At 41.9% G+C, this 26,716-nt stretch overlaps 1 protein-coding gene across 1 annotated transcript; it reads left to right on the plus strand.

Annotated features, from left to right (window-relative positions):
- The first annotated feature begins 1,733 nt into the window (after nt 1–1,733).
- LYPD8 (LY6/PLAUR domain containing 8) lies at nt 1,734–12,458 on the plus strand. Its single transcript, XM_047774303.1, has 6 exons — nt 1,734–1,775; nt 4,602–4,704; nt 5,098–5,217; nt 6,747–6,908; nt 8,423–8,560; nt 11,451–12,458. Exons 2-6 carry the CDS (start codon nt 4,650–4,652, stop codon nt 11,684–11,686), a joined length of 711 nt encoding a protein of 236 aa, XP_047630259.1. The 5' UTR covers nt 1,734–1,775; nt 4,602–4,649; the 3' UTR covers nt 11,687–12,458.
- The last annotated feature ends 14,258 nt before the right edge of the window (nt 12,459–26,716 follow it).

Below are 26,716 nucleotides of genomic sequence, written 5' to 3' on the forward strand. Positions count from 1 at the left end.
AAGTCAGGATTCAGACCCATACCTTCCTGGGTGTTTAGTATCTTCTGAAGAACTAGCATTGATCAGCCTGATTCTCCTGTCTGTCCTCAGTCTGACACTGGAGTGGCCCAAAGGTCTGTTATCTGAGAGGTAGCATATGTGGGTCCTTCAAGTCCTTTATCCACAGCTTAGGGAGGCTGCATGTGGGGAACCCTCTCCCACTCCATTCCTTCAGCTGCTCCTGCTGCCCCCTGCCCCAAGGGGCCCTGCCAGGTAGCTGGAGTGAAGACTGAATAGGATTCTGTTAGCAGAGGAACTACCTTGTTTAGTAAAATGCTGTTGTAGGAAACCCAAGGGTCAGAGGGGAAGAGAAAAGAAAATAAGAAATGGCCAGAGGATCAGCTTACAAAAATGACCTAAATTTTGCCTTCTCCATGACACCAATGCAGACTTCTCTATTTGAAACTGAGTGGTATCTGCCGTCACCCCTCACCTGGCATTGTTGTTTTCTCACCTTTGCTCTTCTCTTTTTGCCAGAGCAGTCACCACATTCCAATCTATCCTGTAATTTGTTTACATATCACTTTATTTGCGACATGTCTCCTCCTCTAGACTATACTCCGGGAAGGTTAAGTCTCTGTCTCTTTTTTTACATACTTCCCAAACTCCTGGAGTGAGCCTGACCCTGATACATGGTGGGTGTTCCCAAAATGCTTGTTGAATGAATGCATGAGTTTGGGGAAGGGGAGCAGAGCTGAGACATAGATCAGGGCAGGGTGGGCAGCAAATGGACAAAGAATATTTTCAAAAGTGGTGGACTCTAAGTTTTAACTGCTGGCTGGGAGTGTTGGTATTATGCACATTTCCAACCCCTGCATCCTTACACATGCCCTTGTGTGTGTGGTGCACATGTGAGAGAGAATGTGTATTTGCCTGTGTGTGTGTATGTGTATGTGTGTGTGTTTGTGTGTGAGTGAGTGTTAGTGTCTGAAGTGGCAGAAAGATGGGGGGGGGCAAGGAACTCAAGCCCATACTCAAAGCCAGGAGCATAGCACAACGTGGGGGTTCTGGGGGGAGCTTGGGATGACTTGGGCTTTCACCAACAAAGGCTGTCCAGACAGCACTGCCAGGGTTATGGGAGGTGGCAGCAGCGTGGTTGTGGGTCCCTCACTTAGGTTAATATGGCATCCTGCAGGCAGGGACTTCATGGCCCCTCTACCTTGTGAGGTTGTACAGAGGGTTTATCCTCATCTTGGCTGAAAGACCTGTAGTGAACTTGCCAAGGGAACCTGAGCCCCTTTCCTGAGCTGAAAAAACACTTGTGATCTGATTCTCTGATTGTCCCAGCTCTGGGCAAGTCTGTTTCTGTTATGTGCCTTTGTTTCCTCATCTGTAAATGGGCTAATCAAGGTGACTGCTTTACCAGGTTGGGATAAAGTGATGCTTGTGACCCATTAAATGGCCATGTAACCCATTCATTGGGCCTCAGCCATCTTGAGATGATGCCAGGAACACACCTTATTCTCTTGCACATTTTGCCAAAGTCAGGCCTTGACCAAAGTTTCTTCCAATTCCTGGAGATTTCAGAGAGCTGAGTGACATCACAGCTGCCAAGGGTTAAGCTGCCTATGGCCCATGGCAGGGCAGGGCCCATTCTGGCCCAGAAGTCCCTCCCTGTAGGCAGCTGTGCTTTCTGATTGTGCAGCCACCTGCTATATAAGGCCCTTCACACACCTGCTCCAACCTTCTGCCAGGATCCACCTTCTGCAGGGCAATCTCTGGGCTAGACAGAGAAGGTGAGGAGCTGGGCCTGGGCTGTGAGGAGGGGCCCAACCTGGGTGAAGCTGAAAACCGAGGAAGGGCATTCAAGGCTGGCTGGGGTCCACAGCATTCTCATGGCTCTTACTTCTTGGGAGGTGCTTGGGAGAGGGGAAGCTGGGGTGGAGACGTGCTAAGTCTTGCTCTGTGTATGTGTGATACTGCATCCTTCTCCTAGCTTCTGTGACTGCTTGCTCCTCTGTGTAAGAAGAGGGCAATTGTGGAGTTCCCGTTGTGGCTCAGTGGAAATGAATCCAACTAGGAACCAAGAGGTTGCTGGTTCAATCCCTGGCCTTGCTCAGTGGGTTAAGGATCTGGCATTGCTCTGAGCTGTGGTGTAGGTCTCAGATGCAGCTTGGATCTGGCATAGCTGCGTCTGTGGCCTAGGCCGGCAGCTGCAGCTCCAATTCCACCCCCAGCCTGGGAACCTCCATATGCCATGGGTGCTACCCAAAAAAGCAAAAACAGCAGCAACAACAACAACAACAACAACAAAAACAAAAAATGCAAAAGGAAGAGAGCAATTGTGGTAGGATCCTCTCAAATTGTTGAAAAAGTCCAACAATAGAATTAGTGGGAATGACTTTACAAAGGGGTAAGTACAGATGCCATTTGTTCATTCTCATATACCCTACGGGGTGTCTGCTCTGACATCCACATTGCTGGCCCCTGTCTCCCACAGAGGTGGTGAGCAGGGCCCTGGGGCCCACAACCTCCAGGTTCTCCTCTCTGCTGCATGTCCTTGGGCAGGTCCTGATCTCCTTGGGCCTCCATTATTTCCCCTTGAAAATGAGGCTAACTGTCAGGTCTATATCAAAGGGCTGAGGCAATTTGTGCATTTAACTGATGTGTCTGGTGTGGCCTCTTTATCCTCACCTCTTGTCCTCTCATCTCCTCTTCCTCCATAGTTATAAGGCTTAAGAGGCCTTCCCAGGAGCCCCAACTCCTGAACCTCTCTCTCTACTGGGGTTCTGGACTTGGAGTGGTGACTGTACATGTGGGGGGATGCAGGGTGCAACATCTGCCACAAACTACAAAATGGACACACTTTATTTTCCTTCATCGAATCTCTAAATGAGGGGCCATTAGATAACTGATGGGCCATCTGTTTCCAGACTGGGACTAGTTTCTATTCCTTTTCACTGACCCCTAATAAGTTAACTAGGGGATCATAGTTGCAGTGGTGTGTGTGTGTGTGTGTGTGTGTGTGTGTGGTGTGATGTGTATGTGTGGTATGTGTTCATGTAGTGTGGTGTGTATTTAGGGTGTGTGTGTGTGTTTTGTGTTGAGTGTTGTGTGGTATATGTGTTTTTGTGGGGTGTGTATATATGCAGTGTGTGGTTTGTGTGGTGTGGTGTGTATGTGAGGCGTGTGTGTTTGTGGTGTGTGGTGTGTATGTGTTGTGTTGAGGCAGCATATGGAAGTTCCCAGGCTAGGGGTCGAATTGGAGCTGTAGCCGCCGGCCTATGCCAGAACCATAGCAACGTGGGATCCGAGCCATGTCTGTGACCTACACCACAGGTCCCCACAACGCCGGATCCTTAACCCACTGAGTAAGGTCAGGGGTCGAACCCGCAACCTCATGGTTCCTAGTCGGATTCATTAACCACTGAGCCACGACTGGAACTCCAGGTCGGTTGCTCTTTAGTAGCAGCTATCATGGTGCAACTGGGCTTTGGACCTGGAAGGAAGACTTGGAACGGGATCCCAGTAGTGGCCTTATAAGCTAGGTGAGCTTGGCAGCTTTCACTATCCCTCCATCTGCAGGTTTCTTATGTATGGAGTAGTCAACAATCTTTATAGCAGCTCTGCGTGCTGGGACTTTCCACAGTACTGGGAATGTTCCATACTTGCACTGGCCAAAGGAACATGGCTGGTGACCAAGAAACAGAGTGTTTCCTTTGTACTCCTTCAATAAATCCAAATATAGGTAGCCATGTGTGGCTCGTGGCTACTGTTTGTGAGACAAATGAGATAATGATGAGGAAGGGTCAGTGCAGAGCCAGACATTTCCCTTTCATAATACTTTGATACACAGGCAAGTTGAAATTGTGGGAGCACTGATTCGGAATCTTAATAGATACAGCTAAACCTTAGCTATCAGACAATTTACAGGTGCAGAGGGATTAATGACAGACCAGTTGGAGGTGTGCTAAGGCCTCTGATTCAGCCCTGAAGGTAGAGTGTGGAGGTAGTGTGGAGTGGTGGTTAGGATCCTGGGCCAAATCCATCTCTAACCCCTCCCAGGAGTGTGACCTGGACTTTTGCTTAACTTCTCTGGGTTTCTCCTTTGAAATAAGGGTGATGCTAATGATAGTACCTACCTGCTGGGGTGGAGAAATTACATGAATCAATGCATGTAAGTGCACAGAATAGAGGAAATTCTCAATAGGTGTCTACCTATTGGAGCGGTGATGGCAGACAGAGCGCCTAAGTGCCTTATGTGAATGTGGCAAGATACCAACTCCAGGATGGCCATTATGCTCTGGGAGAGGAAAGCCCAAATTTCTTTTGGACCCTCACCCTTCGTGGGGCTGGTGATCAATTTGGTACCTGTAGTGCCCTGGGATGTGTTTCATACCTGTTTGCGAACACCTTTGCAGGTATCTAGCACTGGGAAAACCCAGACAGTTGTAGGCATAAAGGCAGGGTGAAATCTGCATCATGGCTCTGCTCCCTGCTGAGGATACTGTTTCTTTCTTTCACAAGAATGGGCTGTACATTGGGCTTGTTGAAGAATGATTACAACCTTAGGGGATATCACGCCCCACCAGCCCCAGAGTGCCTTCTTTGTGTCTCTTCAGGCATAAGCCTCTGCAGCCACAGTCCTTGTCCTCAGGAGATCCAGCACCATGAAGGGCTTCCTCATTGCTGGCCTCATCACATTGCTCACGGTTGCAGCTGTAGGTGAGAGAAAACATGCGGCCCCCTTTTGGGATGAAGATCCCCTCTTCCAGCTCACCAGAGCCTTCTCGCTCTTGGTGCTCTGGGATCCTCTCATATGACCTCCCGTGTCAAGGTGTGGTCAGTGGAGACTGGGACCCCCTCCGTGTACACTGCCCCCAGTGGTTTCACTCTGTGCTGTGGGTCAAAGTTCGGTCTTCCCAGTGGGGGCTCATGGACCGTGAGAGAAACTTAATGGGGGTGGCTCCATCTCATAGTCTAAAGTTTGGGGACCCCAGAGGGAAAGGATGACATCTTAGCCTATTCTTACCCTGAGGTGAGTGCAGCGCTTTGTCCAGAGCACACTCTATACTTGTCTCCTGAATGTTGAAGATGATGGATATCTTGTCTTCCCAGAGTCCCTGAGCTGTGTGCAGTGTAATTCAATGACAAACACCTGTGTCAACAGCACCACCACTGAGTGTCCTTCAGATGCCAATGCCAGCTGTACCACTTTCTTGACCAACGCTTCTTTAGGTGAGCCTGGGGGTGCTCATCGTCCCAATTTCTAGGGCTTGCACAGGGCTGGCATTGAAGAGGTGGCCCAGGAAAGGAAGGCTGGGCCTCTCAAGGAGAGAGGGTGTTATGAAGGCACCTCCCAGGAAAAGCAATACTCAGGAGTCAGTAACACAGCAGCAGAGCCAAGCAAGCAGCCCTTGTGGCTCCTTGGAATTGCCGCCCTGACTGAAAACTCATTGTAGACTTGCATTAGTGAACATGTGAAGCAGGGGCAACTCTTAGTTAAATTGCAAGGCAGGCAATTTGCGCTAGGGTCTTTCATTCTTCATCTTATGCCCCCTTTCCTTTCTCTCAGTGTCCATTCCTGTTCCAGATCCAACATATTTTCACTCTAACTTCTCTCCAGAGTGTTCTGCTGGCATGATTGTTACCTCTCTCTCAGAGAAATTTGATTTATTTCAACTTTTTATTATAGACATTGAAAACATACACAAAAGCAGGAAGAAGGGTATAATGAACTGCCATGTAACCACCATTCTGTCAACAATTTAACATTTTGCTATTTTTTCCCAATAGCATTTTAAAGCAACCTAGATTGCATGTTATTTCCCCTATAAACACTTCACTATTTATTTCTGCTGACTTTTATTTCCTTTTTGCATAACTACCAGACTATTATTACATCTAAGAAAATTAGCTATAATTTTAAAATTTCTTCTAATACTCAAACCACCTTAAAATATTTCATGTTTCAAAGATGTTTTATACTTGATATAATGGAATTTTCTCACATTGCATTTTGCTGTTAGGTCCATTGTGTCTGATTTTTTAATAAGTGCTAACATCACTTTTCTTGCTCAATCTCATTGATTTACTGGAGAAATGGGGCCATTTATCCTGTAGCTATCTCGTATTCCACCTTTGGTTGATTTCTTCCTTGTTCTGTCATTTCACTTGTTACTCATTCCTGATAGTTCCTATAAACAGCACTCATGCTGTTCAATAGAACTTTCTTCAATGATGTTAATGTCTAGACCAATGCTGTCCTATAGTAGCCACATGTAGCTATTGATCACGTGAAATATGTTTGGGTGTTTGAGGAACTGAACTGTAAATAGCTACATAGAGCTAGTGGCTACCATATTGCATAGATCTGATCTAAAAGCTTGACCAGCTTCAGGTTCAACATCATATGGCACACAGGTCCCATGACATTTGCTTGGCGATGTTTAGAGCTGCTAAGACTGATTAGAGGGCTCTAAGGGTGTCAGCCTGAACAACCCACTTCTAGCATCCCCATCAGCCTTTCACTTGGAGCTTAATCTGCATCTCTGATGCAGATTTTTTTTCCCCATGAGGTAGGAAAGGAACAATCTCATGGGGAAAATTTTTTCTTTTTGCAGGAAACCCTCTTCAGTGTCCCCACAAGTCACATTGAGCTAAGGGTGTGATTTACACCCTTGTCTAAAGCAGTCGCTATTCAGGGTGTCTGCCAGCCTCAAGCCCTCCACATCCAGGACTGACAGTCTGTGTTTGCCTTTGTGCAGGAGGAGACATTACCTTGTACCAGGATAAGGCTTGCTCTGCAGAGAACTGCAGTGAGGGCGTGATTGAGGCCTTCACCATCCGTGTAACTGATGAAGAAAGCTTCCATTTTGCCAGCCAGTGCTGCCTCGGACAGGAGTGTAATGATTCCAATGATACCATAGGTGGGTTCTGGCCATGTACTATCCCTCCTCAGTCCTCCCAGCTCTCTCTTCTTCCTTCACCACTTGTGGTTCTCACTTTTAGGTGGACATCTTAAATGTGGGCATTTCCGTGCATATTTGGGTAATGTGAACAGCTGACAGAAACAATTACTTGAGAAACAAATGAGCCAGCACGAATATCATGCTTTCCTCTTTCTCAATAAAGTCAGAAACCACAGCACTCTGAAATGTGTGGGAGGACACTCTCAAATGTTTTGATCTCGGACCCTCTTTTAAGACTTAAAAATTATTGAGGACCCCAAAGAATGTTTATTTATGTGGACTATATCTGTTGATGTCTACTGTATTAAAAAATAAGGATATTATTAAAAATATATTTATTAGTTCACTAAAAAATAAAACCCATGACACATTAACATCAATAACATTTTTTTCATGGAAGTAATTATTTTCCAAAGTGAAAAATATTTAGTCAGAAGAGTGACACTGTTCCATGTTTTCTCAAAGCTTTTTAATTTCTGGTTGGTGGAATACAGTAGGGTTCTCAGATTTACTTGCATATTTAGTCTGTTGCAATTTCACATGTCACATAGCCTTTGGAAATCTCCAGTGTATTATCATAAGAGAAAGAGAGTAAAAAAGGCAAAGAACATCTTAGTATTATCATGAAAATGATTTTGTCCTAGTGGAGTCTCTGAAAGGGTCTCAGGGATCCTCACAAATTCCTGGACCACAATTTGAGAAATGGTCTAAATCAAACCCATCTTTTTGAAGAGGAGAAAATGTGACCGTAGATACATATAGCACAGTTCATTTACAGCAGATCTGGGTCTCTCTAGATATATATTTATCCACCTCACAATGTTAAATAATGGCCTGTTTTCTTTTGTTCAAAGCAAGATTTTATAATAGTCACACAATTGTTGGCTAATATTCAGAATACCTGGCCAATTTTTCTATTTGGGGGTTGTACCTGTGGCATATGGAAGTTTCCAGGCCAGAGGTCAAATAGGAACTACAGCTGCTGGCCTACACTACAGCCACAGCAAATCGGGATCTGAGCCACCTCTGCAAACCTACACCACAGCTCATGGGGCCAGGGATCAAACCTGCGATCTCTTGGATACTAGTCGGATTCTTTTCCGTGTCACAACAACAGGAACTCCTAGCTGGCTAAAGTTGACACTAGCTATAGATTGGTTTTAGCTCAAAATTTTACCTTTCCTTTCTCTTCCCACTGCACTCATTAACCACAGTTCTTGAAGTCTAGATTGTCTGTAAAGGCAAGACTGTGAGGCTGTGTGCTGTAAATATTTCATTGGGACCTGGGGATGAGATGGCTGGTGTTTTTAAGGCAGGATCTAAGATATCTGAGCACACAGTTTCTCCATTCTCAGAGGAGAACTGCTCATTTCTCTGGCTAGCATCCTTGTCTGCCTATCCCCTTCCACTCCAGCAGTACCATGATCTTTGTGACCACACTGTTCTCAGTTAATACTTCTTACTCTGCCCAGCTCCCCCACAGGAAGAAGTGTTCAGCAACATAGAGTGCCTTGCATGTTATGGACCAAATGAAACGTTCTGTAATGTGACATCCCGGAAATGCTATAAGGAAGAAAGATGTGTCAATCTAATTGCAGAATTTAAGAATGGTATGTCTTGGAGTCCCAATTCCATTTTATGGGACTTGAGTTGAAAGTATGTCATGCCTTGGGTCATAAATTCTGGGTTAACAAAGAAAGGACTGGGGGAGGTTAGTAAATTGAGAGGATAAGGTCAGAGTGCCTTTGAGGTAGAGTGAGGCTGTTGATGGCATTGATCTTGTTACTGTTTCTGTCTTCTCAGTCCAGAGTTGTTCTTCCTGGGCTGTCTTTTGAACCCTGTTCTTTTGTGTCTTGTAATCAAGCCAGCTTCTTTAAGTGCATCATGTCACTCCTGGCATTTACTTCTTTACTAGGTTGAGCTGTTCTATGGATGTGGGTGGGTTTGACTTTTATATCCTTTTATGTGTATACTTTCCTTCTTCACCTGTCACTGAGAGATGTCTTAGGACAGGCTGAGTCATCTGAAAGGAAGAGTCAAATTGGGCTTTAATATCCAACCAATTGTTTTTTCCTACAAAAGTAATTTGATATTAACCACTATGAGATACAAACTAACCATTATACAACACAAAACAACTATATTCTTTAAATAGTCAGGCAGATGTTATGCCCACACATTTAAATAATGATACATTTATTAATTAGGATGAGATAATTATTAATTAAAGGGGAACCTCCAAGTCCTATTGCTCAATGCAACAGATGTTAATTTTTTCCTTGTGGAGCAATTCATTGCAAAGTGCAGGGCCCTGGGTGCCTTCCAAATTTGACAGCTCTCTGCTGTATTCTTTGCATCCTGCCAGCAGGTGGGGAAAGAGAGGGAGTGGAGGGAGGCAAGGCCTAGAATTACATGCATTACTCCCTTCCATATTCCACTGGCTGTGACCCAGACCACACTGGAGGGTGGAAATTTAAACTAGTGGTGGCCCAGCAGGGAAGGAAGAGGCATGAAGCTAAAAGTAACGACCAGCCAGTTGTTACTTTTAGCTCAGAATAATAAGAATTTAAGAGCACTAATGCCCAGATACAACTTGATCTCTGCTTTTGTTAAAAGGCAATTATTGTATTTGAAATTTGTGCTTAATTGTCACTGCAGATTTCTTAGTGTGCCCAAGCATTATACTTATCCTAAACTTCTTTTTACATTAAAAAAATATTTTTAAGAGCAGTTTTATATTCACAGGAAAATTGAGAGGAAAGTACAGAGATTTCCCCTTTATCCCTTACTCTTGCACATGCATAGCCTACCCCACTATCAACAACTCCCCCAAAAAGTTACATTTGTTATTATCCATGAACCCACATTGAAACATCGTTATCATCCAGAGTCCATTAGAGTTGGTTGGTTGTCATGTTTATTCTGTGGGTTTTGACAAATGTATAACGGCGCATATCTACTGTATCATACGTAGCGGTTTTGCTGCCCTAAAAATCTTCTGTGCTCTGTGTATTCATCCCTAACCCCTCACAACCTCTGATTTTTTTTACTCTCTCTATAGTTTTGCCTTTATCAGAATGTCATAGAGTTTGAACCATTTAGTATGTGGCCTTTTCAGAGGGACTTATTTTACTTAGTCATATGCATTTAAGGATCTTTTTATTTTTAAAATCTCTGAGATGTTTACACAGTTCTGATGTTTGATTCTAAATCTTTGTCTGAGGGCAACAATGGCATCAAAAGGACTGGCTCTTTCTGCTAACCCTATTCCCAGGAGTCTGCAAAGTCCTAGGCTTTGACTTCATCTGAAAGTCAGACAAGTCAAAGCCATCATAAATGTAGGATTTTGTTTTTGTTTTTGCACAAAGTCACTTTTTTGCTTTTTAAATAACATTCAGATCAACAAACTTTATTTATTTATTTTGATTGCTTCCCCAGCATGTGGATGTTCCCAGGCCAGGAATCAAACCAAAGCCACAGTAGTGACAACGTCTGATCCTTAACTGTTAGGCCACCAGGGAACCAAGGTCTATTTTTGCTTTTATTTTTAATACTATAGACATGAGCCAAGCAACATATCTTCCTAAACCATTCCAATTCAACTTCCGGCACTGAAACTTGCTCTGAAGTAGCAATGAATTGCTTTTTGCACTGGGATTTGGAGGTTTCTCCCTCTTTCTCAGAGGCAGTTATGGAGTTAGCCTTGAACTCAAATTGCAGCTCAGCTCTGACAAGTGGCCGGTCCCTTCCTCCCCCGTGAACTGACTCTCCTCCAGGGCTATTTGACTTGTAGCCAAAGGAACAATACTGGTACATAGTAAATACTCAATAAAAGATAGCTGCAATCACAATCATATCTTCTTTGCAAATTCCCTTGGTCTTTTCCTAGGACCTGCACATTAAAATAGGGTCACAACATATTGTGACCCTAAACATATCACAACACAGATTTAAAGTAAAGATACAGTGGTCTCTCTGCATCCACTCTGGCTGCTTTCCCCTTTCCTCAGGGAAAACTCAGATAGGGAGAACTCAGGTCGAGAGGGGAATGAGGATGGAAAGCAAAGCCTAGATGAGGGGAGGCCAGGAGCAGCCTGAAGTGCTGACTCCCTTGAGAGAGCAGAGGACTAGGGAGAGTCTGAGACTGTCTTTAGATTTCACCACCTGCCAGCTACTCAGGAAAACATTGAAGATTTGAGTCCAAGGTCCAACTCTGTCCCTAACCTGTGAGCTCAGGCTCACATCCACCATCTGGAGCCTTAGTTTCCTCCAGGATGGTGTGTGTGTGTGGTGGGGCGGGGGTGGATCTAAGCCCTCACCACCATGGCCGCTCTGCCATCACCATTTGGTGTTCTTGATCCTGGGCTCCTTCCCCCAAGCTCCTTTCCCCAAGCTCCTGTATCAGAAACAGACTGGTTTCAGCTCTTGCAGGTCACTGAGAAGACTGAGGAGGAAGGGCGAGGGGCTGAAAAGTTCTTACTGTCTCTTTTGTGTTCACAGAGACAAAGCTCGTGGTGAAAGGCTGCTCCAACATCAGCAACTCCACCTGTCAGTTCCTCTCTACTGAAAACCGGGTAGTTGGAGGAGTCCTTTTCCAAAAGTTTGAGTGTGTAGACAACTTCAGTATCTCTTCAACACCCATTCCTACCGTGACCACCACCACTGACACTGGTTCTAAAGTATCCTTCACCCCACTGGCCCTTGTCAGCTTTCTTCTGCTGGGGCTGGTGCTGTGAGATCTGCACCCTCAAACCCTACCCTACCCTATTTAACTGTTCACTGGGTAGCAGTCACAGATTTCCAGGTCATAGCCTGTGATAGCTACATTGTTCTTTATTATTAAAGCATTGGTTCACTCATTGACCAAAACTGTCCTTGTACATTATGGGCTGGGCTTCCTTCAAGCCACTGTCCAGTACCACTTCCCAGTTCCTTGCCTTTGAAATCCTTGTACCTTTGTGTGAGGGCCCCCAGGACCATCCTGATCCCTGCCCAGTTTGCTTCTGAGAAGCAGACGCTTCCACCTTGCTGGCATCTTTTGCCTACAGTTCTGCATTTCTGGGGACCAACATAACTTATCCCCATCCTCACACTTGGGGGTGCCCCAGTGGTACCTCATAATGCCCTGTGTTGATCCCAGTACTGATATTTGGCTCTTTAGCAATTGTAGGCTGTGACCAGAGGCCTAAAGTGACATTATATAGGGCTGTGTCACCATGGGACCCAAAGAGGGTGCAAAAGGATTGCTGATGGCTGGCAGTTTCTCCTGCCCAACCTCCCAGACAGGAGCATAATGTTGTCAGTGCCTTGTTGACCAGGTGTCTCATAGCCTTGCATGGAATGAAACATGGCTGCAGAGTCCCAGCCCCTCCTCTCAGAGAACTTACAATCAAAGGCAGAGTGCTCAGCTCCAAAGCAGACACCCAGGGAGCAAGAAAACCATTCAATCCAATATGCACAGAAGCCCAGCTTTATCAAATAAAGGGGAACTTGAGCTGGACTCAGAAGAATGGGGTTTTCTGTAATAAAAACTTTTAAAGGTATAAACCAATGTGGCTCTTCATTGTCCAGGCTTGCTGGCGACAATTAAGACCAAGGCCACCAGAAAGGCCATCTGGCAAGAGTTCGTCACCACCTTCATTCTTATTTATTTCTTTAAGTTTTTTATTTTGAAATAATTTTACACTTTCCAAAAAGTTTCAAAAATAGTATAGAAAATTCTAGTACTCCCTCATTCACCTTCCTCTTATGCTCACATCTTACATAACCACACTGCTATTACTGAAACCAAGAAGTTAGCACTAAAACCATAGTGTTAACTGATAGACCTCATTTGGCTTTTGCCAGTTTTCACTAATGTCCTTTCTCCAGCCCAGGACCCAATAATTTTCATTTATTTGTTATGTCTCCTCAGTGCCCCACACTCTGTGACACTTCTGGAGTCTTTATTTTATTGACCAGTCATTTTTTTTCAGAAATCTGAGCTTGTCTGAAGTTTTCTCATGATAACATTGAGGTGATGCATTTTTGGCAAGAATTTACAGAAATGATGTGCCCTTCTTAGTGCATCTTACCAGGAGTTATGTGATGTTGATATCATCTGATATCATTGTGTGTGTTGATATCACTGTATGCATCAACTGGTGATGTTAAACTTGATTATTTGGTTAAGGTGATATCTGCCAGATTTCTCCACTGTAAAGTTTTTGTCTTTTCCCTTTGCAATTAATAACAGGCTAAGTTGTGCTGCTGTAACAAATAGATCTTATTAAAAAAAAAAACACCTAGGGCTTTAATTACAAGGAAAGTTCAGTTCTCATTTACTTAAACCCATGTAGATGCTCCTGACTGGGCAGATATCCTGGGCAGCTCTCCCATTTGAGAGTGAGGAAGTGGCTAGCCTCCTTCTATCCCATGGTTCTCCCATCCCTGGGGTTCTTGGGCTTTTAGTTGAGTATTCCACATCCAGCTGGCTTACAAGTAAAGAGAGAGCCCAGAGGACCATGTGGCATGCTCTAGGGGCGAGGCCTCAATTATGTGTCCTGGGAGGGAGTGGTTTATATGCATGCACCTAGCAGAATATACCTCAGAGGCAGTATGGCTTGGTGGTCAGGGATAGGGCCCATAAAACCAGAGGAGTGTGGCTTCAAATTCCAGTCCTGGACACCCGCATGTTCATTGCAGCTCTATTCACAATAGTCAAGACAAGGAAACAACCCAAATGTCCATCAACAGATGATTGGATTAGGAAGATGTGGTATACATACACAATGGAATACTACTCAGCCATAAAAAGAACAAAATAATGCTATTTGCAGCAACATGGATGGAACTAGAGACTCTCATCCTGAGTGAAGTAAGTCAGAAAGAGAAAGACAAATACCATATGATATCATTTACATCTGGAGTCTAATATAAGGCACAAACGAATCTTTCCTTTGAAAAGAAAACCATGGACTTGGAGAACAGACTTGTGGTTGCCAAGGGGGAGGGGGAGGGGGAGGGAGTGGGATGGATTGAGAGCTTGGGGTTAATGGATGCAAATTATTGCTTTTGGAATGGATTAGCAATGAGATCCTGCTGTGTAGTGCTGGGAACTATGTCTAGTCACTTATGATGGAGCATGAAAATGTGAAAGAAAATAATGTATACTTGTATGTGTAATTGGGTCACCATGCTGTACAGTAGAAAAAAATGTATTGGGGAAATAAAAATTGATTATAGTTAAGACTAAAAAAAATTAAAATCAACCAATCAATCAATCATCTACTGGAAAAACAAAACAAAACAAAACCAATTCCAGTCCTGAAAAGTTGGGCAACTGATGTCATCTCTGTGCCTCAGTTTCCCACCTATTCTAGAGGTATAGTGATGATACCTGCTGCAAGGGGTTGTATGAGTTGCCAACATAGTTCTCTTTGGCAAAGGATTAATATAAGCCATTAGCAGATGACTCCAGTTTGAAAACAGCTTTCCCCATGCTCTAGGAAGAAGGGAGACCACCAAAAAGAGTGATATGGAATGCACAACACTGGCGCACTTCCCTCAGACCATGCTGATCTCACTGAGGCTGCTTCCGTGTCTCAGGATCACTTATCCTTTTTCATCCTCCCCAGACTCTCCATGGCTACTGCCCCCATGACTGCACAGGCCACAGAACAGCTGGTTTACATCTTCGCATGGCTGCTGACTCCAGGCAGCCAAGGGCACTGACAGAGCTAAACTGTTCTTAGAACCTCCTGGAAGTTCCCTTGCTAAGGGTTGATTTGAAGAACAAATGGTACTTTGGGGGAATTGTGAAGTGTCACACAGGAATGGAATTCAGGGTGCTGAATTTTTTTTTTGAAGAAAATTGTTTTTATTTTTAAAATTGAAGTATAGTTAATGTATAACATTATATATGTTACAACATAGTGATTCACAATTTTTAAAGGTTATGCTTCATTTATAGTTATTATACAATATTTGGTATTTTTCCCAGGTTGTACAATATATCCTTGTAGCTTATTTTATACATAGTAGTTTTAAAGGTAAACAGGATAGCATTTTGGGTAGGCTTGATCCTTGAAATGCAAACACATGTGCATGTGTGTGTGTATGTACACTATTTCAGGTTAGGGTGCTGAGTTTTGAGAAGGCAGCTGGAGGCTGAGCAGGGACAGATCCTAGGAGGTCCCATATGTTGGAAGGCCTTGGGCTTTAGACTGAGGGCTGAAGAGGGCCATAGCACAAGTAAACAGAGAGGGAGGAGTAGGATTAGGTTTCCATTCCGGGAGGCTCTCCCAGACTTAGGGTGTAGATAGAAAGACAGTGTAGGGAGTTTAAAGACAGAAGTCATAGGGACCTGCCCAGGGCAGATGCTCTGTCATCTTGCTGTAATTGAGAGTAGTTTATACTGTAGAAATGCACTTCTACTGACACTGTTGTGTCCTGCCTTGTCACCCAGAGAAGGGAAGAGGGCAAAGCACCACTCCTGCTCAATGTCTACATTCCTCTCCTTGGCTGTCCACACTTAACTCTGGATTACCGTCCTCTGGACTGGTCTAGAACTTCCCACCTGTATAAAGCCCTTTGCTGCCAATTCTTCTTTAGCATCAGCCTGGGCTCCAGAATAAGCCCCATATCTGAGGAGCTCCACACACTGCTATATTCACATTGTACAGCTGGACAAATCACGAATCACTCTTTCTACAGCACTTTATAGTTTGTCAAGCTCTTTGGCCCAGGTTATTTTATTCTCTTTAGAATCAACTTTATTCAGGTGTAATTTAAATAGAATAAAATATTTGTATTCTGACTAATGATTTTTTTTTCTTTTTAGGGGTGCCCTTGTGGCATATGGAGGTACCTGGGTTAGAGGTCAAATTGCAGCTGCTACTGAGGCCTATGCCATAGCCATGGCAACATTGGATCTGAGTCGCATCTGCGACCTACATCAGATCTTTAACCCACTGATTGAGGCCAAGGATTGAACTTGCCTCCTCAGAGAGACAAACTCGGTCCTTAACCTGCTGAGCCACAGTGGGAACTCAGACATTTTTTTTAATTGGTGTGTTTTATTGGACAATAAATTATATTATCCTGCTTATATATATTCAAAAAGGACATTAAATTTATGTGATTAAATATAAACGAGGAAAAACAATAATGGATTTGGTATTTTGTGTGGTGCTTATTCATTCTAATATGTGAAACTGGAGAAAGATATAGAAAGGTTCTAAATGCCTTTCCTAGTGCAGGAGAAGAAATCACAAAGTGAAGGGTAGAACTAGGGAAGTCATTTGACAAATGAGTTTTTTTATTGTTATTTTTTAATAGTTATTTCCGCAATACACTTTTTTTTCTACTGTACAGCAAGGCGACCCAGTTACACATACATGTATAGATTCATCATAAGTGACTAGACATAGTTCCCAGCACTACACAGCAGGATCTCATTGCTAATCCATTCCAAGGGCAATAGTCTGAATCTCTTAACCCCAGACTCCCAGTCCATTCCACTCCCTCCCCCTCCCCCTTGGCAACCACTAGTCTCTTCTCCAAGTCCATGGTTTTCTTTTCAAAGGAAAGATTCGTTTGTGCCTTATATCAGATTCCAGATGTAAATGATATCATATGGTATTTGTCTTTCTCTTTCTGACTTACTTCACTCAGGATGAGAGTCTCTAGTTCCATCCATGTTGCTGCAAATGGCATTATTTTGTTCTTTTTATGGCTGAGTAGTATTCCATTGTCTATGTATACCACGTCTTCCTAATCCAATCATCTGTTGATGGACATTTGGGTTGTTTCCTTGTCTTGGCTATTGTGAATAGAGCTGCAATGAACATGTGGGTGCATGTGTTTTTTAAGGAAAGTTTTGTCTGGATATAGGCCTAAGAGTGGGACTGCTGGGTCATATGGTAGTTCTATGTATAGGTTTCTAAGATACCTCCATACTGTCTCCATAGAGGTTGTACCAGCTTACATTCCCACCAACAGTGCAGGAGTGTTCCCTTTTCTCCACACCCCCTCCAGCATTTGTTATTTGTGGACTTATTAATGATGGCCATTCTCACTGGTGTGAGGTGGTATCTCGTGGTAGTTTTGATTTGCATTTCTCTAATAATTAGGGATGTTCAGCATTTTTTCATGTGCTTGTTGGCCATTTGTCTCTCTTCCTTGGAGAAATGTCTCTTCAGGTCCTTTGCCCATTTTTCCATTGGGTTGTTGGTTTTTTTGCTATTGAATTGTATAAGTTGCTTGTATATTCTAGAGATTAAGCCCTTTTCAGTTACATCATTTGAAACTATTTTCTCCCATTCCTGTAAGTTGTCTTTTTGTTTTCTTTTTGGTTTCCTTTGCTGTGCAAAAGCTTGTCAGTTTGATTAGATCCCACTGATTTAATTTTGCTATTATTTCTTTTGCTTTGGGAGACTAACCTGAGAAAATATTCATAAGGTTGATGTCAGAGAATGTTTTGCCTATGCTCTCTTCCAGGAGTTTGATGGTGTCTTGTCTTATATTTAAGTCTTATGATTTTTAATGAGTGTGCCCATGTAACGACTTCTCCAGTCAGGATAATAGAAACCCTCTCCCTGCACACCCCCAAACCCCTTAGTATCCTATGAGTCCACCCAACTCCAACTCCAACTCCAGACTTCCACCTTTATCTCCTGTCCCATCCTGGAAGTGACAGGCAGCAATTCTGCTCACATTTCACTGAGTTGAGCTTATATTAGGCATCATCTGCATACAAGGCTATGGATAGCATAGGCCCTGGGGAAGGGGTGTCAGCTCTTACCCGCAACAGCTCTGCCGTTGGAAGGAGGAGGTCACCAGACTCCAAGCCCTTCCACTCTTCCCTCCCACCCCTCCATCACTTCCTGGGCCAGGAGGACATAAGAAGATTGTCGGGTTCTCTGCTTCGTAGACTGTGTATGGCACCCGTAAATTGAAAAACATACACAACTTAAAAAGATACCCTCTTCCACTCTTGGTGGGAATTTAAATTGGTACAGACACTGTGGAAAACAGTATGGAGGTACCTCAGTAAACTAAATATAGAGCTACTGTATGATCCAGCAATGCCACTGCTAGTCATATATCCAGACAAAACTTTCATTGAAAAAGATACTTGCATCCCTGTGTTCACAGTGGCACTATTCACAATAGCCAAGACATGGAAACAACCTAAATGTCCATTGACAGATTAAGATGATGTGGTACATATATACCATGGAATGTTACTCATTCATAAAAAAAGACAAACTAATGCCATTTGCAGGAATGTGGATGGATCCTGAGACTCTCATACTAAGTGAAGTAAACCAGAAGAGAAAGACAAATACCATATGATATCACTTATTTGTGGAATCTAAAATATGGAACAGATGATCCTATCTAAAAATAACCAACAAATAAGCAAAAAAAACCCAGAAACAGATCATGGCCAAGAAGGGCAGGCTTGGGGTTCCTGCAGGAAAAAGGGGAGGGAGTGGGATGGGTGGACATTTTAGGGGTTTTGGGGATGAAAATTGTTATATTTGGAATGGATGGGCAATGGGATCCTACTGTACAGAACAGGGAAATGTGTGTGACTGGGTCACTTTGTTGTACAACAGAACTTGAAGAAACATTGTAAATCAACTAATCTTTGATAATAACAATTAAAAAAGAAAAAAATTATGGAATGGTAGCATTTCTACTTACAAAGCTTTTAGTGAAACTCTGTACATACAATGAAAAGGACACAATTTAAACTGCCGCCAAATGTGCCAATAGACATGGAGGAACTTCCCAAATCTGTGAGCCTCTTGGCCTTGCCTTTGCCTTTCCTGTAATGGCCTTCTTTTTTCATGCCATTATCTAATATGTACAGGTGGCAAGGAAGGGGCTGGCATCATCTGTGATGTTTGCAGCAAAATGCCTCAGTGCTTCACTTACTGTACAGAACTTTGGAATCTGCTTTAGGAGACATCTTTTCTTCTATATTATTTTCTTATACCTCTAAATATAAAAAGTAATAGTCTTTTTAAAAGAGTTTTATTGAGGTGTAATTCATGCAATTCACCCAATTCAAAGTTATAAAATTCAATGGTTTTTAGTATATTCTCAGAGTTGTACTATCAAGTTGTACTATCACTGCTATCAATTTTAGAACATTTTTACTGCACCAAAAGAACTGTGCACCTCTAGCCACCAACACCCTGTCCCTCTGGCCCCATGCCACCAGCCCTAGACAAAGATATCTACTTTGTCTCTCTCTATATTTACCTGTTCTTGACATTTCACATAAATGGGATTATACAATATATGATCTTTACATCTGACGTTTTTGACATAGCATAAAGTTTTCAAACGTTTTAACACTTATCAGTACTTCATTTCTTTTTGAAACTGAAAACTATTCCAATATTTGAATAGACAAGGTTTTATGTATCCATTGATTGATGGACTTGGGTTATTTCCACTTTTTGACAACTATGAATGTTTTTATACTGTTACTTTATGAATGTTATGTTGTTATGCCATTACGAACATTTTTTTTTGTCTTTTTGCTATTTCTTTGGGCCGCTCCCGCGGCATATGGAAGTTCCCAGGCTAGGGGTCCAATCGGAGCTGTAGCCATTGGCCTACGCCAGAGCCACAGCAACGTGGGATCCGAGCCACACCTACACCACAGCTCACGGCTACGCCGGATCGTTAACCCACTGAGCAAGGGCAGGGACTGAACCCGCAACCTCATGGTTCCTAGTCAGATTCGTTAACCACTGTGCCACGACGGGAACTCCCCCATTACGAACATTTTTGTGTAAGTTTTTGTGTGAGCACATGTTTTCAAATTTTTTGAGTATGTATGTAGAAATAGAATTGCTGGGTCATGTTGTAACTTTATATTTAACTGTTTATGAGACTGCAGGCTGTCTTCCAAAGTGGCTTTACCATTTTATATTCCCACAGCAGTGTATGAGTGTTCATATATCTCCACGACATCACTGAGACTTGTTATTATCTGTTTTTTTATTATAGCCATCCAGGTAGGTATGAAGTGGGTATCTCATTATGGTTTTTATTTGCATTTGCATGTTGGTTAATAATGTTTAACATCTTTTCATGGGCTTATTGGTCATTTGTGTATCTTTTTGGAAAAGACTTTTGTTAAGTAATTTTCTTTTTTTTCTTTTGGTAGTTAATTATTATTTTAAAGACTTATTGGAGAAAAGCAATGCCTTAAAATTACATATCAGTAATGAAATGAGAAGTTTCCTGATGGCACAGCTAGTTAAGAATCCAATGTTGTCACTGCTGTGGCTCAAGTGGCTGCTGTGGCACAGGTTTGATCCCCGGCCCAGCAACTTCTGTATGCCGTAGCCAAAATAAACTTCTGCATGCATGGCCAAAAAGAATTTTTGGCTTAATCTCTAAAATATACAAGCAACTTATACAATTCAATAGCAAAAAAACCAACAACCCAATGGAAAAATGGGCAAAGGACCTGAAGAGACATTTCTCCAAGGAAGAGAGACAAATGGCCAACAAGCACATGAAAAAATGCTGAACATCCCTAATTATTAGAGAAATGCAAATCAAAACTACCACGAGATACCACCTCACACCAGTGAGAATGGCCATCATTAATAAGTCCACAAATAACAAATGCTGGAGGGGGTGTGGAGAAAAGGGAACACTCCTGCACTGTTGGTGGGAATGTAAGCTGGTACAACCTCTATGGAGAACAGTATGGAGGTATCTTAGAAACCTATACATAGAACTACCATATGACCCAGCAGTCCCACTCTTAGGCCTATATCCAGACAAAACTTTCCTTAAAAAACACATGCACCCACATGTTCATTGCAGCTCTATTCACAATAGCCAAGACAAGGAAACAACCCAAATGTCCATCAACAGATGATTGGATTAGGAAGACGTGGTATACATAGACAATGGAATACTACTCAGCCATAAAAAGAACAAAATAATGCCATTTGCAGCAACATGGATGGAACTAGAGACTCTCATCCTGAGTGAAGTAAGTCAGAAAGAGAAAGACAAATACCATATGATATCATTTACATCTGGAATCTGATATAAGGCACAAACGAATCTTTCCTTTGAAAAGAAAACCATGGACTTGGAGAAGAGACTAGTGGTTGCCAAGGGGGAGGGGGAGGGAGTGGAATGGACTGGGAGTCTGGGGTTAAGAGATTCAGACTATTGCCCTTGGAATGGATTAGCAATGAGATCCTGCTGTGTAGTGCTGGGAACTATGTCTAGTCACTTATGATGAATCTATACATGTATGTGTAACTGGGTCGCCTTGCTGTACAGTAGAAAATTGACAGAACACTGTAAAACAGCTATAATGAAAAAAAAATTAAAAAAATTTCTTTTAAAAGTAATGAATGAAACAATGCTCCAAATAAATTTTCTTTATTGATATTGCTATTTGCACTCAGAAGCAGCAGTGTTCTGTGAAGATCTTTAGGCAGTACACAGTGAAGTTCAGAAAACATAGGAATAATGTGTTTAAGGTCACATTGTACATTGACTTTTGTGTTTAGTGACAAAAACTTAATTTTTTATCTTTGGGGAAGTTTAAAACAAAAGATATATCAGCCTACCAATAGAGCTGCAAGTTAAATTTGCTTCATTTTCCAGGTTTCCTGCAGGACTTTCACAGTAGATTATAAGGAAATAGTTTTGAAACCAGCAAAAGCAACAATACCCACAGTATTTTTTGGATGGAATTTTAAAGGCTTTCCTTTTGGGGCCATCAATTTTTAAAACTGAATTAGTTATATTACATGCATTTCAAAAAAAGAGGCTAGCTATAGTTAGAGCAGTGAATGAAAAGCTGGAAAAAGGAAACAAGTAAACTTGAACAACCAAAGCAATCTCTAGCAGGTCTTTGTTTTGGTAATTATTTTCTTTTTAGGGCTGCATCTGCAGGTATATGGAAGTTTCCAGGCTAGGGTTTGAAACAGAGCTACAGCGTCAGCCTGAACAACCACAGCAACTCAGAATCTGAGTCATGCCTGTAACCTACAACACAGCTCATGGCAATGCTTGATCCTTTAAGCCACTGAGTGAGGCCAGGGATCAAACCCATGTCCTCATGGATACTAGTTGGATTTCTGGCTGCTGAGCCAAAATGAGAACTCCCTGGTAATATACTTTATGAGGAAACAAATATCCAGAGGATCATAAATGTATGTAATTGAGTGAAATCAAGCATGAGAAATAGAATTTTTTTAACGTGTGTAGCTTTTCAGTTTGAGATGATGAAAAACTGTGGAGATGAGCAGTGCTGACCACTGAATTGTTCACTTCAAAATGGTTAAAATGATAAGTTCTGTGTTACGTATGTTTTGCCACAATAAGAAATTTAAAGAGGAAGTCTTTTTGTGGTGCAGCAGGTTAAGAATCCAGCTTCCTGTGGTGTAATCTCTGGCCTGAAAACTTCCACCTGTTGTGGGTATGGCCCCCCAAAATTAAAGAAATAACATAATTCATTTTAAAAGACAGTATTACTACTTAAAATTTAAGCTAAAGGGAGAGCTGAAATATAGCCAAAGATGAAGGAATGCAGAATATCCCCCGATGGAGATGCCTGCCATGAACACTAAGCATGAATAAGATAGTCATAGTCATCTGTGAGTGTCAAATCCTTGACCAAAAGCTTTGTATGTTGTAAACAGGAGGAAACAGTGCAACCCCAGTCAATTCAGCAACAGCGAAACCGTTTCAATGGATGCATTTGTTTTAAAAAGAGAACTTGTGTTTTACCTTCATCTGCAGTTCTAAGTGAGGACTTACAAATAAGCTATGATATTTTTATTAGTAAAATCTACTTGGATATCTTGAATACATGCATTTATATATGAAACCACAACTTAACTCTCTCAAAGAAATTGGAACACTGAGGATACTGAGAGTAAAAGAGCTGGAAGACTTGAAAAAATTTTTATATATATAATTTTTATTTTTTCCATTATATCTGATTTGTAGTGTACTGTCAATTTCCACTGTATAGCAAAGTGAACCAGCTGTACCTACATATATATGTATACATATATAATATATGTAATATATAATATATATATACTTTTTCTCACATCATCTTCTATCATGCTCCATCACAAGTGACTAGATATAATTCCCTGTGCTATACAGCAGGATGTCATTGCTTATCCATTCTAAATGCAACAGTTTGTATCTATTAACTCCAGACTCCCATTCCATCCCACTCCCATCCCTTCCCCCTTGGCAAGTATAAGTCTGTTTGTAAGTCCATGAGTTTCTTTTCTGTGGAAGGGTTCTTTTGTGAAGAATACTGGATTCCAGATATGTGATATTGTATGGTATTTGTCTTTCTCTTTCTGACTTACTTCACTCAGGATGAGAGTCTCTAGTTCCATCCATGTTGCTGCAAATGGCATTATTTTGTTCTTTTTTTTTTTTTTGTCTTTTGTCTTTGTTGTTGTTGTTGTTGTTGCTATTTCTTGGGCCGCTCCCGCGGCATATGGAGGTTCCCAGGCTAGGGGTTGAATCAGAGCTGTAGCCATCGGCCTACGCCAGAGCCACAGCAACACGGGATCCGAGCCGCGTCTGCAACCTACACCATAGCTCACGGCAACGCCGGATCGTTAACCCACTGAGCAAGGGCAGGGACTGAACCCGCAACCTCATGGTTCCTAGTCGGATTCGTTAACCACTGCGCCATGACGGGAACTCCTATTTTGTTCTTTTTTATGGCTGAGTAGTATTCCATTGTGTATATATACCACATCTTCTTAATCCATTCATCTGTTGATGGACATTCAGGTTGTTTTCATGTCTTGGGTGATTGTGAATAGTGCTGTGATGAACATACGGAGTGCATGTATAATCGTCAATGAAAGTTTTTTTCCAGATATATGCCCAAGAGTAGGGTTGCTAAGTCATATGGTAGTTTTATACATAGTTTTCTAAGGCAAATCCATACCATTTTCCATAGTGATTGTACCAATTTACCTTTCTACCAACAGTTTAGGAGGGTAAAATTTTCTCCACATCCTCTCCAGCATTTGTTATTTGTTGACTTGATAATGATAGCCATTCTGACAGCTGTGAGGTGGCTTTTACATTTCTCTAATAATCAGGGATGTTGAGCATTTTTTCATGTGCTTGTTGGCCAACTGTATGTATATCTTCTTTGGAGAAATGTCCATTCGGGTCTTTTGCTCATTTTTCCATTAGTTTTTTTTTTTTTTTTTTTTTTTTTGCTGTTGAGTTCTACAAGTTGTTTGTATATTTTAGAGATTAAACCCTTGTCAGTTTCATCATTTGAAACAATTTTCTCCCATTCCATATGTTTTTTTAATTGTTTCCTTTACTGTGCAAGAGCTTGTCAGTTTGATTAGGTCCCATTGGTTTATTTTTGCTTTTATTTCTGTTGCTTTGGGAGACTGACTTAAGAAAACATGTGTAAGGTTGATGTCAGAGAATGTTTTGCCTATGTTCTCTTCCAGGAGTTTGATGGTGTCTTGTCTTATATTTAGCTGTTTCAGCCATCTTGAGTTTATTTTGGTGCATGGTATGAGGGTGTATTCTAGTTTCATTGATTTGCATGCAGCTGTCCAGGTTTTCCAGCAATATTTGGTGAAAAGACTGTCTTTTCCCAATGTTATATTCTTGCCTCCTTTGTCAAAGATTAATTGATTGTAGGTGTCTGGGTTTATTTTCACATTCTCTAATCTGTTCCATTGGTCTATCTGTCTGTTTTGGTACCAGTACCACACTGTCTTTATGACTGTGGCTTTGTAATATTGCCTGAGGTCTGGGAGAGTTATGCTTCCTGCTTGGTTTTTGTTCCTCAGAATTACTTTGGCAATTCTGGGTCTTTTGTTGTTCACATAAATTTTTGGATTGTTTGCTCTAGATCTGTGAAAAATGTCATTGGTAATTTGATAGGGATTGCATTGAACCTGTAGATTGCTTTGGGTAGTATGGCCGTAACTGGATGGAGGGCCGAGATGTGAGCAGAAACCCAAGGATGGGGTTGGAAAAACAGGGGGAAACATTCATACCCAACCAAGCAAAGGCCTGCAGATTTAAACCATGTACTACTTTATTTCAGCAAATGAGTGAGGCTTGATGGTGTTGCTGTTGAACTGTTACTCTACTAGGAGCCCTATACTGTTTCTGGGGTTTCCAGACTCTAGTGAGTGTAGAAATTGAACAGAGGGTCAGCCTATAAGTCAAGAGCCTTAAAAGGTTTCTATGTTCTAATTAAATAATACCACTTCATGAAATCTATTCTATGCAGAGAATGCTTGTGCACACCTGTTTATCCTATACCTGCATAGTTGTCACCCAAGACCCCAAGGGTCACAGAAGGAAAGCTATGATCATGGTTGAAGGAAGCAACATGTCCTTAACAGCAAAAGTAGCAGGATATCTGGGGAAAGTTACAGAAAGCATTAGTCAAGAGTTCCTTAATTCAAGCAGAGATCCCCATGCCAGGGTCTCTAGAGCACCCCAGTTCAGATGCTGAACATATGGCCCATGTCTTCACAGCCCAGCAGGAGAAGAGGTCTTGGAAAATAGAGCTTGTGCCTGCCTCCTAGCCAGGTGCAAATACCTAGCACCAAACTACCCTGCCAGATGCTTAAGACTTACTTGAGGAAGGGAAATATGCTGCTCCCCAGCAGTCCAGCTCCCAGACCTGTTTGGAGTCTACTCTAATAAGCATCCCTGTCATGACTAGTAATTAGGAGCAATCAACATTTCTGACAAGAAGGAAAATAAGGATTGTGTTAAGGTACTAATAAGTATGCAGCAATGCTCATTGGACATAATGTTAGTAATCTAGATACAAAACTTTTTACAACAATTAATGTTAACTGATCTGAAAATAAGTAGAAGAGACTGTAAAGAAAATATACTAAAATTTTAGGAGTGATTATCTGAGTTTATGGTACTTATTTCCTTGTTTTCTTTGCTTTTATTTTTATTTATTTTTAATTTTATTAGAATATAGTTGAATTACAATGTTGTATTAGTTTCATGTGTATAGCAACATGTATTGGTTATACATATACATATATTCATTCTTTTTTTACCATTTCCCTATAGACTATTGGGTAGATTTCCCTGCGCCATACAGTAGGCTCTTATTAATTGTCTATGTTACATACTCTAGTGTGTACATGTTATTTCCATCCTGCTAATTTATCCCTCTTCCCCATGGTTTTCCTTATGGTAACCCTAAGTTTAATTTCAAAACTTGTGGTTTTCTTTCTGTTTTATGAATATATTATTTTGTATCATTTTATTAGATTCCATGTATAGTTGATATCATATAGTAAATTTCTTCTTTTAATTTCCCGTATCATTTTTAATGTTTAAAAGAACTTTGAAGAACTTACAAAGCTGGATAAAGCAACTTATTCTTAAAATATTTGTAAATAATTCATGATTTTAGGAAGTAAAGGCTACTTCGAAAGAAAGCATTCTCAATGATGACAAATGTCAAGGTGCCCTCCAGGGTTGGTTGTGGAGGGTGAGACCGGGATCACCTATACAAACACAGGGTGGAGTTCCTGGGCACAGGACACCCTCATCATGTGCAGCAGTTGTGCTGACTGTTATAGGGGAAAACTGATGTTCAGTGGAGACTGGAAGATGAGAAGGTTTAGAAGGCCAGCAGGGTGCAGATTGGGGGATAAGTCTCTGCCCCACAGTAGCAAGGGTTTAGCCACATGCATAGGAAGGGCATTTGCACAGGACGTAGAAAGAGG

The sequence above is a fragment of the Phacochoerus africanus genome, chromosome 4 (genome assembly GCF_016906955.1).
Source record: "Phacochoerus africanus isolate WHEZ1 chromosome 4, ROS_Pafr_v1, whole genome shotgun sequence".
Lineage (NCBI taxonomy): Eukaryota > Metazoa > Chordata > Mammalia > Artiodactyla > Suidae > Phacochoerus > Phacochoerus africanus.

What these genes read in the sequence shown, in the direction of transcription:
- LYPD8 (XM_047774303.1), top strand. Translation starts at nt 4,650, where the DNA reads ATGAAGGGCTTCCTCATTGCTGGCCTCATCACATTGCTCACGGTTGCA. An exon ending in CTTGACCAACGCTTCTTTAG is followed by an intron (nt 5,218 to 6,746) that starts GTGAGCCTGGGG and finishes GCCTTTGTGCAG; the next exon opens with GAGGAGACATTACCTTGTAC. An exon ending in AATTGCAGAATTTAAGAATG is followed by an intron (nt 8,561 to 11,450) that starts GTATGTCTTGGA and finishes TTGTGTTCACAG; the next exon opens with AGACAAAGCTCGTGGTGAAA.